General features: G+C 34.9%; 1 protein-coding gene across 2 annotated transcripts; it reads left to right on the top strand.

Annotated features, from left to right (window-relative positions):
• The first annotated feature begins 6,742 nt into the window (after positions 1-6,742).
• On the top strand, positions 6,743-12,518 carry LOC115972453 (probable protein phosphatase 2C 75). 2 transcript variants are annotated; one of them, XM_031092745.1, is made up of 5 exons: positions 6,743-7,345; positions 7,446-7,838; positions 8,589-8,694; positions 10,629-10,693; positions 11,924-12,518. In XM_031092745.1, exons 1-5 carry the CDS (start codon positions 6,917-6,919, stop codon positions 11,948-11,950), a joined length of 1,020 nt encoding a protein of 339 aa, XP_030948605.1. In that variant the 5' UTR covers positions 6,743-6,916; the 3' UTR covers positions 11,951-12,518. The 2 variants fall into 2 exon arrangements, with proteins under 2 accessions (XP_030948605.1, XP_030948604.1); XM_031092744.1 differs by lacking the exon at positions 10,629-10,693.
• Positions 12,519-12,616: the final 98 nt, after the last annotated feature.

Raw genomic sequence — 12,616 nt, 5'->3', positions numbered from 1 at the left:
TCTTATTTGAAAAGTCAAATTTAAAAAAAAAAACATTATTTATTATATTGTTTGTCTTATATAAATGTATAAGTTTACAAAACTATACTTAAATAAATTTATCAACTTTTTTTTTTTAAAAAGAATTATTCTTAATGAGATAACTAAAAAGGTGCCCTAATTAGATTGATTTAAAAAAAATATTTGTTAGTTTTATTTTCAAAAAAATTTGAAAATAAAGTAGGAGTATAATAAGAACATTAGTAAATTAATGACTTTTATTTTTAGAAATAGGACAATAAATTGGGACATCTCAAAATGGAATAGTGGACAAACAAACTATGATGGAAGGAGTATATCTTATTTAAACCAAATTTTGTTTCTTATTGTTGTAAATATCGAAGTGGGTAATAAAGATTCATCATTTAGTTAAATGGTCCAATTAAAGGATATCCTAGGAGGAGTTGCTTGAAGCCTGAAACATTATATTATTCTTCTCCTTTAATGTTACATATCTCTCTCTCTCTCTCTCTCAATAAAAATGTAAGGGAACAAGTAAAAATTGAGAACCAAACCTGTTTTCTGTTCTTTGACCGTTCTAGTTTTTAAAACTTTGATGCCAAGTGACCATTTTTCCTTGATTCATTGACTTCCTACTAGAGGGAAACAAAAATGTTAACAGTCATTTGCCGTTCCTTTGAGAAGGAGAAAAAAGAACATGTTATTGACAAATTTATCTTTTAAGTTAGTTAAAGTGCAACTTTTTTATCCTCGAATTTTTAGGTATAAGCATTTTTTATCCTACTTGTTTTTTAAGTAAAATAAGTTAGTCAAAATAAACTATAAAGCAATAGTTTTTTTTTTTGTTTTTGTTTTTATTTTTTTATTTTCAAAGAAGATATTACAAAATAGTTAATATTCATTCAAAATGAAACTAAACAAGAACAAAAAAAAAAAAAAAGAAGATATCAATAATTGTTTAAATTATGGACCATCTCTTTATGCAATATCCATGTAAGAGATCATAATTCCCTAATAATGTTAGGGACACATCTCTTTATGCAATATCCATGTAAGAGATCATAATTCCCTAATAATGTTAGGGACACAAATCTTTTATAATCTCTTCATAATTGTTTATGTGAGTGTAGTAGTGGTACACTCATGGTCGCTCCAGAAACTTATAAACCATAAGTGGGAGGGTTCTCTAACCGATGTGGGACTTGCGGTTGGTATGCGAGGTGAGCCTAGGTGTTAATCACCTCAAAGGTAAAAATCCTTGGCTGCCCCCTTCCTACACTCGGGACGAGGACAAAACCGTGAGGGACTGGCTCCCCAAAGCGGACAAATCCGATTGGTGCGAGTTGTGTACTCACAGTTTATATAGTAAATTATAGTGAAACAATATTATTTTTACGTAAATTCACTACTAATATTATATACTTTTGCACTAATTATACCGTACCAACTCAAAAGTTGTGTAAAAATTTAAGAAAAAATTAGTATGTCTTAAACTGATGTAATCCCCCTAAAATGCCAATCACAAATTATTCAAAATTTAATCCCACACCATTAATTTAAAGAAAGAGATAATATTTTATAAAATGGCAAAATTTAAGTACAATATTTAAGTGTTATTCTTTGGATTCATCTCTTGAAATTCAGTCATGTGACTGTATTTAATTAAAAATACAATTTTACCTATATAGATAAAATTACACGGTTGATTTTTTAAAAAAAAAATGTAAAGAACAACATCTAAAATATTGTGCTTAAATTTTGTCATCGATAAAATAATTTCAACCACGGGATGATTTGGTTTAATCATATCATAAAAGTCTACCTTTGGTCATTTCCAATGCCTTTATTTTTGAGTGGAGTGTATGCGTTTTATTTTGAACCAAAAAGATTATAAGACCGCGACCGCTATTAAACCCTAATAATAGTATAATTTGACATTTGAGAAAGTGGTACGCCGTCACCATCATCATCATCCGCAACCCCCCAATATTGACATCTCGCATGCTATGCTATAATTCTACTTGACATTATCGCCAGGTGTTGGACTCAGCTTATTGCTCAAAATGCTGGGATACCAAGGGAAAGAAGCTAACCTCACAGCAGTGCAGTTGAGTTCACATCACTCTTTTATTCACGTGAATCACATCCCGCATGCTATGTAATATTAATATATTCTGTAGGTACGTTTGTAAGAATAGTTACCTTTTAAAAAAAAAATAATAAAATAAATAAATAACTACTCTATATATGGCTTGACAGATCCACCAATTAGTTTTCACTTTCTGGTGCTAAAATGATAAGAATTCGTACGAATCAAAGATCCTTTAATCATGGGAAAATAGTATTTTGGAAAAGCTTATTTTTAGTAGTTCAATGTATTTAGGAAATAAATTATGTAAAGATACAGATTTAAAAAAAAAAAATATTTATAGTAAAATGTAAAAATATAGTTAAACCTAAAATCAAATTGGAAAATGGGAATCACTATAAAAATGGCCCAAATGGGCATCTTGGCATTCATGTACAGGCAGATGATAAAACATTTAGGCCTAATAGGAATGGTTGAGTGAATGCGTGGATAAACAATAAGCATCCCTACTAGGGTTGTCCATAGATCAGATTTGAGCTCCACCTAGACTTGACTCAATTCTGGCTAATGGTAGAATGAAAGACCCACTGCCAATCAATAACTTCAACGAGTTGTATCAAGTTAATTATTCTACAGGTCGAATCGGTTTCGGTTGAATCCAAAAGAGGCAGTGATAATCGCAACTCCAACAGAAAATGGTGAAAATTCGATGAGATCTTGCTAGATCCGATAGAAATCTTGTCAAATCTGGCAAGATCTCTCAATGGATTGGCCAAAAACTTGTCAGATCTGGCTGAGATTTTGCCAAAGTTTGCTTCAGTTTTTGGTTAGGTCGGTTTGTTCGAGTTTTGAAGGAGAGAAATAGAGACTAGACCCCTCGAAATTGGATTCTGAATGTGCCAACCCGCTGTCGATCACCACAACCACCATTTCAAATTGGTTCTAGTCGAGTCACTCTAGTAGATCGGTTTGTTGGATCCCTTGGACAGCCCTAATCCCTATAGAGAAGCTCAATAGAAAACTCAAAAAAGAAAAAAAGAAGAAGCAAGAATCATGCATGGAGAAATGAGAAAATTGATTTGGAGGATAATTTGGAGCTGAGAGAGGAGGTGCACAATGTTAATATCAAACTATTACATTGGGTTATAAATTGATCCTAGTTAAATAAATCAATTACTCAAGTTGATTAATTACTTCAATTACAAGAGAGACCTAATTAGAGTAAAGGACCCCCAAATGATGAATAATGGCAATTTTTCAGTTGGCCTTTGCTTGGGAAAAACCATAACTTTGTTTAAGCACAATTGGGGAAATATTTTGACTAATTTTGATTGGGTATTCTTCCCCAGCCATTTCAACTAATTTGGAAGTTGTTCTTAGGGGTGTCCATGCAGCAGTGGCGAAGCCAGGATTTCAATTTAGGGGGGGTAAGATTAAAAAATAATAAAAAAAGAGCCTAAAATTATTAATCGATATTAATAATAAAATTATAAACAACAATAATTGTCATACAAAATCTATTAAAATTTAAATAATTGTGAAATAAATAAACAATTGTAAAACATTCCTGACGATCAACCATCAAAATAAGAGATTAATCTATATACATCAAGTTTAGACATTTAATTTAATTCTTTAAAATAAATTGATAAAATAAACTTCAACTTTTCTTTCTCTATTCTTCTAATTATTTATTTATGATAAAAATCAAATTTTGAAACTATGAAAATGCAAGAAATGAAGGAGAAATAAATAATGGATGCTTTATTATTAATGCCATACAAGATATTATTATCATTATTGTAGGGTCATAATTTGCAGCCCAAGTCCAAAATGTATGGAGTCTTGGTCCAATGAGCCCAATATAATGAATTTGTAGAGAATGGGTCAAAGAATTAGGTCCTAATGAGTTGGACAACGGCTAATATTGAATTGCATGACGTTCAAACTCAAATAAAAGATGCTGATATCAATAGACTTTCTGTCCGAGGAGGTTAAAACTGTATGTAATGATCACTCTTGGATATTAGAATGATTTCGATTGCTATAATATTTTTTCTCTCTCTTCTTTTTCTCCCCTTCTCATGGAGGGTCTCTCACATTATATAGCCCCTTTTGGGCCATCTTGATCCTACACTTGTTGATCATCTGAGTCCCTACTTGAGTGTTCGTCCCATCAGACACCCCTTTCAGTCTTCTGTAAGTTGTGGTAGCTAAGGCAGCACTATTCAGAGGTCCTTTCCACATAAATGGTGCTAGAAAAGTAAATGCAACGCATTTAATGCGGCGGTAGCAGCTTTTCCTCAGATATTTTGAGTTTCATTCTTTCTCGTATGTTTATGAGACATATTCCTATCGCTAGAGCCTTTTGGAGGGTCACTCTAATTGCTAGAGTACACACTTGAGCTACATTCGTCGCATTCGAGGAGGTATTCCTCCTCGGATCATCTTCCATTCATTCCCTGCTTATGAGACTTTAACTAGAGATCTCTTAACAACTATTTGCCTCTCTTCGGACTTGTCAATTGTCCCGAGTGAAGCCCAGACCCCAATATATGATCTTGGACCCTTACCCCTACAATTATTATTATTATTTAGTGTAAAGTTTGAGTTCTCTGTGGCTAAACTGAAATGAAAATTTGGATAAGTAAAAAGAAAAATGATTGAAATTGGTCAAAAGTCTAAATAGGTTTGGCAGTAGTGATATTTATTTTGTGTCAGACTCATTGTTTAAAGTGAGAGGAGTTGTTTGAGTAATACCACAAAATCTTACAATATTTTTACAATAAATTAAAATATTAATATATCATCGGTCAAAATAAAAATAAAATATATCTATTCTGAGATGCATCTTAACTAAAAATAAGAGTGTTGTGAAAATATTGTGAGAATTTGTTGCATTTTTAAACTTTATCAAAAAAAAATTTGTATTTTATTTATTTATTTATTTATTTCAATGTTAGGGGTATGGTTTGCTTTATAGAAAAATATGATGGACTTTTTTGGGAGGGGTGGGGGGTGTAGGTGCCCCCCCTCTGACTTCGCTCCAGGTGTCCAATTGCCAATAGTGTTAGCCAAACTTTAGGGGCTAAAATGAGTTGGTCAAAATGATTAGCCACAAATAACAAGAGCTAGAAGCCATTATTTGGGTGAAATTTTTGAGTACTAGAAACTTTCCATGAGCTTTAGGTGCTGCAAGTGTTCTCAACCTACTTCGCAACACGTATAGTTTAGGCTCATACAAAAGTTTAAAAAGTGTCAATTTATATCCTCTAAGCCATACTCTCTCAATTTCTTATGTCATATGGGCTTAAAATTTTTTATTTATTGTAATATTTTAGTTTTTTTTTTTCACTTGGACAAAACTTATATACAGTACTTTAAGTACTGTTTCTTAGGTTCTCATCTTAAGATTCTACCATGTGACTACTTAATTTAAAAAATACATTTCCATTCATAAGAAGAAAGCCACATGACAGAATCTTAAGAAATGAATTTAAGATATAGCACCTAAGTACTGTATTTAAGTCTTATTTTTTTCACTTTACTGAACATAAGTAGAAAACACATTAATTTGGTATTTGGTTTAAACACAAAAAATTTGATAACTTTTTTCACACTCAATGAGTTATTAAGTTTCCTATAGTTATCATTAGCTAAAATAGGCATTTGTCAATTTCACCAAAACTTTTTAGTAAAAAACATCTATTCTGAAATTATCTAGTAAAATATTCTTATTTTAAATTCAAATTTTTAAAAATTAAATTTCAATAAAAAAAATCGATTCTCTAAGAATCGAATTACGTAAAATTAAACTAAAAAAAAAAAAAACATAAAACTCGATTTCCATACCTACGTCTACCTCTAAATTACTTTCTACGGCATTCACGTATCAAAATCTTTTGTCAAATTATTCGTGAATCTCTAGGCTTTCTCTATAAACCATCCATGATCCATGTGCTGCTTTGAAAACCAGGTAGCCAGTTAGCCACAGGTTATGTCATATGTGACACCAACTGACAAATACCTGTGACACTAGCTTTATTTCTCTGAAAACTCTCCAACGTGTTAATGCTATACCATACACGTCAATTCATAAACGCTGGAGCTCCATTATCACGCCACGTATGTACTGCCTCGCAGTTCTAGGATAGAGAAAAGAAAACGAGAGCTAGAGAGAGAAAGGGAACAAAAACACATTCGGTGAAAACAACAACTACAAGAAACGTACTCAACGTGGGCCACACACACTTCTGTGTTTTCAATAATGATTTTTTATTTTTTTTCACTTGCGTGGAATTTCCTGATTGGTCCACTTGTAGAGTTTGAGTTGATACAAGGTGGGCCACCGTTTTGTCAGTAAAACTGACACGTGTACCCAGTTCTGTCACTTCTGGGTGAATATCCTGCGATACGAGAAATTGACTGGAGAAGAAGAAATTTGGAAAAAAAAAAAGCAAGAGACGTTTACGGAAAATAGATCGTCGCTGAGGACACGTGTCAACATAGCAGGAAGCGATGGTCGGTGTAGGACAGCGCGGGCAGGTGAGACAGCTGCCCGTAGAGTTGGCTTGCCCGAATGCCCTACACATAGAGAAAAACAACTCAACACGTTGCGTACTTTGTTTCTCTCTCTCTCTCTTCAATGCAATACGTTTTCTTAAATAAAAAAAAAAAACACATACTTTCTCTGTTTCAGTGTTTTGCATTTATTTTCGATTTTTTTGTAACGTAAAGAAAAGGCAGAGATGGATATCGGAGGAGAGTGGAGCTCGACGGAAATTGTGGTTTGCGGATTTTTTCAATGACGGAGGTTGTTGTCAGAGAATGCTTAAGCACGAGGAAGAAGATTCGCCGGAGAAATGCCGGGAGCGCCGGCGCCGGAGAATAGAGATGAGAAGGCTGGCGGCGATATCGGCTGCGAGTTCGCAGCCGCCGACGCCGAGCCAGAACCGGAAGGAGAATCCTAACTGGGCGGATTGCTCCTCTGCAGTGTCGAAGCGGATTCGGACGGCGGAGAATAGTGATTTACAGGCTACAGCGGCGTCATCGTCTTCGCCGTCGTCTTCAGGAGATTACAGAGAGGCCTCGTCGGAGCCGGAGAGGAAACCGGTTTTCGGGACTATGTCGGTGGCCGGAAGGTCACGTGAGATGGAGGACGCCATAGCCGTTAGGACCAGACTTTGCCGACCGGAGATAAGTGGCCGGCGATCAGTGCACTTTTTCGCTGTGTTTGATGGCCATGGAGGACCTCATGTATATATAGCTCTCTCATCTTCTTCTTCTTCTTATTCGTAATATATATATTTTTACAAAAAAATAAAAAAAATAATTTAAATTTTTTTGTTATTTGCAGGTGGCGGCATTGTGTAGAGAAAGGATGCACGTGTTTGTGAAAGAGGAGCTGAAGCGCGTGGGACTCAGAGGAGAGAGCGAGAGTGGGAGTGGTAACAGAAGCTCCAAAGAGGAGCACGATGAAGAAGAGGAGGAGGAGGAGGGATTGGAAGAGAGGTGGAGGAGAGTGATGAGGAAGAGTTTCGAGAGAATGGATGCTGTAGCATTAAGCACGTGCGCCTGCGGGTGCGTGGGATACAAGTGTGGGTGCCACCTTGTTGAGGTGGCGTTAGGTGGGTCCACCGCCGTGGTGGCACTTCTAACGCCCGACCACATTGTCGTCGCTAATTGTGGTGACTCACGCGCCGTCCTTTGCCGTGGAGGAGTCGCTATTCCTCTTTCCCAAGATCACAAGGTTCGCTTTTATCTCTTCTTTCCATTCTTTCTTTTCCTTCCGCTCTTGTAATTTTGAATTTGATGACGTGAAAGTGTGAAACAAATTTTTTTGAGACTCGCTGTACATGGTTGACACGTGGTATTTTTGCCAATCTTTTTTTTTCAGAGAATCTGAATATAGGACATGGTTTTGCATGTAGTTGGTGTTTGTGAAGGAGTAGGATACGTTGATTTAGTAATATTATTTGTTTTTTTTGGAAATTCATGTGGGTATCTAGTGTTTTTGACTCATGACCCGATGAGAGTTATGTTTAGGAAAAGCTCATGTTAGGAAAGAGGAATAGTTTGCTTAATTTATTTATTGAGGCACTTTCTCTGGTAATGATGTAGATTAAACACAAAATAAAAAAGTAAATTAAATATTTATTTATTTATTTATTTATTATAATGATGCTATTACACTAATCATACGTCAATTTGTAAGGCTTTTATAATAAAATTAAAAGTAGCTTTAAGTCCATATATAACCATTTTTCTTCCATAATTTACTTCACAATGAAGCTAATACGAAAGGTTGATACCCATTTATGTTGTAGTGTTTCTTGTGTTGGGAGGTATCCTTGTTGAGTGATTGTTGAATAATGTAATTGTTTAAAAGAATCCCTGTATTAAAGTTTTTTATTTTTTTTTTTTAATTTTTTAATGAGTTATGCTTATGTAGAGTTTTTATTTGAATCTTTATGTGGATGACTGTAAGCATTATTTGCAGCCTGATAGATCAGATGAACTGGCCAGAATTGAAGCTGCTGGGGGTCGAGTCATCTCTGTGAATGGAGCTCGAGTTGCAGGCATTCTAGCAATGTCCCGTGCAATAGGTAATATTTTACACATCTAACCAAATTAAACTATTTCGTTGTCAAAGTACATTTACTAGCACATGGTATGACTCCTAAATGTTCTTATTGCATGATTACCATTTGTGGACATTTTGAGAATTATCTTTCAGAATAGATTATTTGTTTTAATCACTTCAGAATGAGTAAGAAATTATTTTCATCTAATGAAAAATATTGACAAATTAAACTTTTTTTTTTTTTAATTTTTAAATCCCAATTTTGGATGGAGTCTATTGAAACGGGGAGGTATTTAATTCCATGCTGAACACGTCCGTTTTGGATGGCACCCAGTGTCATATGACTTACCCCCCCCACCCCTCTACCACCCTTCTTTTTCTCTTTTTCAATGATACTGTGTGCTGCAGCCGGCGTACGAGTTCAGCCTCAGCTTGAAAATAGAACTTTGGGTGATGGCTGATCTTTTTGGGCAAATCCTCACATACCAATCTTGATTATGTATGCCGGCACCATGCAATTCTTTTCACAATGGTTTTTAACTTAACATATGACATGCTTATCTTTTTGTTGCTTTCAAGTTTCAACTATGGAAAAGTTGTCTTGTTAAAGAGCAATCCTTAAGGGTCATATCGGACATTTCTGATCATTTTAGTTGGCTAATCATAAACGTTACATATATTATCCTCATATACAATATTTGATCAGTGTATGTTTGACATGGATAATGCTTGTTGCTTTATATTGGCGATAAATCATATTTGAATATATCACCTAAACTTCTAATAGTGGTAAGGAACAAGCATTATCGGGTGAAGCAACAAAAAGGTTGGGAATAAATCTGTTAGCTAGAGTTGACCGCAAGCTTGTTCTCGCACTACTGATAACCGTCAGATGACTACCCTAGTAGCAGTTGGTTTATTTTCATGAATGAAAAAAAAATAAACTCAAAAATTAATGTTTTAGGTAATTAGGAGTAAGTTAGTAACAAGTATTTCCATAATTTTTTTATTAAGCTAGAGTTTGGAATGTTGTTCCATTTTGTCTCAGTGGACCTTATGGAAGGAAAGAAATAGGCTGACATTTCACGAGGAAAAGGCAATTGTGAAGATTAAATCAATGTTTTTCAGCAATTTGTTTTATTGGGTGTCTTTATATGAGAGTAGACCTCCTTGCTTCATTGCATATGTGAGTGATCATGAGTTGACAGCTGAGTATATAGGTAGTATACTCTATAACTGTCCCTCTGATACCTTTGCGGAACTGGTTGGGCATGGGTGCCACTTCCCCTACCAGGTTCTATTGATCATGTCACCTACACAACAGTTCTACCTTGTCTTGGGGCATCATTGGCTTTACAGGGATACTACTGGATAAAAGAGTCTCACTCTTTCCATCCCAGATAATATTTCAGTGCGTCCACAGAACAGTACTTGAATAAGGGCTTAAAGGTTATCTAAAATGTAATGTAACTGTGGCATCTTGATTGCTATGCGGGGAATGATTACGTATATATTATGTAGATATCATATGGATCATATTGCTTTTCATCACATTTATTTGATTAATTTTCGCTGTTTCTACATGTTGCCCTTTTTGTGGTTTTATAAGGTAACATTTTAAGTTCAATTGAATGCGGTTTTTCGTTTCTTATTTTTTTAAGTGGTTCTAGCAAATGAAAATGCTTCTGAAACTATGGTGGTTTGTACACCATATAAGTTAACAACATGCATTGTCTTTATCATTTTCACAATGTATTCTCTTTTGACTCAATGATTGAATGCGTCTCTTGAAGGTTGTAGTAACAAACATATAGGGACTGCATTCCTTTTTCTTTTTCTTTTTTTCTCTGGTAAATCCTTTAAATTGTGAGGCACTCTGGTGAATTGAGAAGCCAGATGGGTTATGTCATTTTGTGTCAGTTTACATTAGGATTCAGCTATTTGTGCATCAAGCAGGTCAATCCTTGAAGCGGCCAGGTACAGTGCTGTTTTCTGAGGAGAACTTCCAATACAATGAAGTGGTTAGTCTGATCTCGGCTTGCCTCTTGATCTTTCCCTCCTGTTGTCTTCCAAAAACCAGTATAACAAACTTTGCCATGGTCATCAATGGCAAACATTCTTAATTCATGTTTTGATTTTTGAAGATGTTTCATCTCTCATGTTGAAAAAGGTTGAACAATAATGAACATCCTCTGGTATGTCCTTAAGTGTAAAAAAGGTTCCCTGACGTTGTTAGGAAATTTACTATTATGCAATTATAATATGGACATGAAGCTTAGCAGGTCTGTCATTACATTGGAATCTGAGTGGGAGATTCTTTTTCAATATAAAATTTACTTGAGCGCCTATAAAGAAAAGAATTTATAATATATCAATGTAATTATGATATTTGCGGATTGGTGGGTCATGCCTAGGAGGGTGGTGGACATACTGTTTTGCTGAAAGGGGGAGTTTGGAGGACATCAATCCATAGATGCATGGGAGGCCATTCCTCTTTGTATTATGTGGATAATTTGGAAGGAACAAAACATGTGAACGTTTGAGGGGACTGAACCCTCTTTGCCAGAGCTGAAGCTAAGTTTTCGTGAGTAGCATTACAGATTTATGTAACTTTTGCTAGCATTACAGATTTTCTGGTACACAACCTGTGTACAAGGGATTCTGATTTGTTTTTTTTGATAATAAAATTTCTTATTTTACCAATAAAAAAAAAATTATGGTATTTGTGGATTGAAAAAAAAAAAAAGAAATTATAAAGGCTATGTGGGAACCATATGAAAAATGATTTCATCGCATTTGTTTTGTAGAACATTTGAAATGAGTTTCTTTCATATTTCTCAGGATTTGTTTCTATTCTTTTTGATGCTTAACTGAAAGTGACCCTGTATGGATTTTTTTTTTTTTTTTTTTTTTTTTTTTTTTTTTTTTTGCGAAATAGGAGAAACCTTTTCTTTTAAATATTGGTGGAAAATGGGTCTGGATGTCCTTAGCATATGCTTTTAAGCTTTTGACTTTCAAGGTCCCCTTGAGGACATTCATATTATCATTTGACCATTATTGTGGAAGTGCTGGTGGTAATAATACCAATCCAGCAACTTTTTTTGGTTAACTCGTAATTGGTCCTTGTAGTGAGTGATTTATTTATTTATTTTTCCATTTTTTTTTTTGTGAAGATGCAAATGAAAAATTAGTTGGCTTAAAAAGGTTTTTTTAGTTATGGTGTTTTAAATTCTCACTTTTTCTTTCAACAGGGGATAAGTATCTCAAACCATTTGTAACATCAGAGCCTGAGATAACATTTACAAAACGAGAACCAGAAGATGAGTGCTTAATCCTCGCAAGTGATGGCTTGTGGGATGTTCTTTCAAGTGAATTAGCTTGTGACGTGGCACGGGAATGTCTTCGAGAAGTAACTCCTGCTCCTGATGCTGCAATAGACCTCAATTCTGGGCCTCGGATAGAAGATGAAGGGGCCGGTGCATTGTATCCATCTCGAAGTGTACTTGCAGCTGCACTGCTGACTCGCCTTGCTTTGGGACGAAAGAGCTCTGATAACATAAGTGTCATAGTTGTTGATCTGAAGAAGAGCTGAGGGGAAAATAGAATAGAAAAGGTAAACTTAATGTTGATGGGAAAAAAGTGGGGTAAAAAAACATGCACAGATATGTTGCATTGAAGAATATTTGCCATGAGATAGATGAAAAGAATTTCATTGCCTCTGCTGGCATCATTTGCTATGTATATTGCATTCTTTTTCTGTTCTGATCAATCACGGTTCTCCACAAAATTGACTGTGGAATGCTGTAGAGAAATGTATATATATTGCATTCTTTTGCTCTTCTGATCGATCATAGTTCTCCACAAAATTGACTGTGGAATGAGGTTAGTGAGAATTGGCAGTAGCGTATTAGCAATAGTAAGAGCACATTCGGTACACTGGAATG

Source organism: Quercus lobata, chromosome 12, assembly GCF_001633185.2.
Source record: "Quercus lobata isolate SW786 chromosome 12, ValleyOak3.0 Primary Assembly, whole genome shotgun sequence".
NCBI classification, from domain to species: Eukaryota; Viridiplantae; Streptophyta; class Magnoliopsida; order Fagales; family Fagaceae; genus Quercus; species Quercus lobata.
The sequence above is the reverse complement of the archived record's forward strand: the minus strand, read 5'-3'. Positions and strand labels throughout refer to the sequence as shown.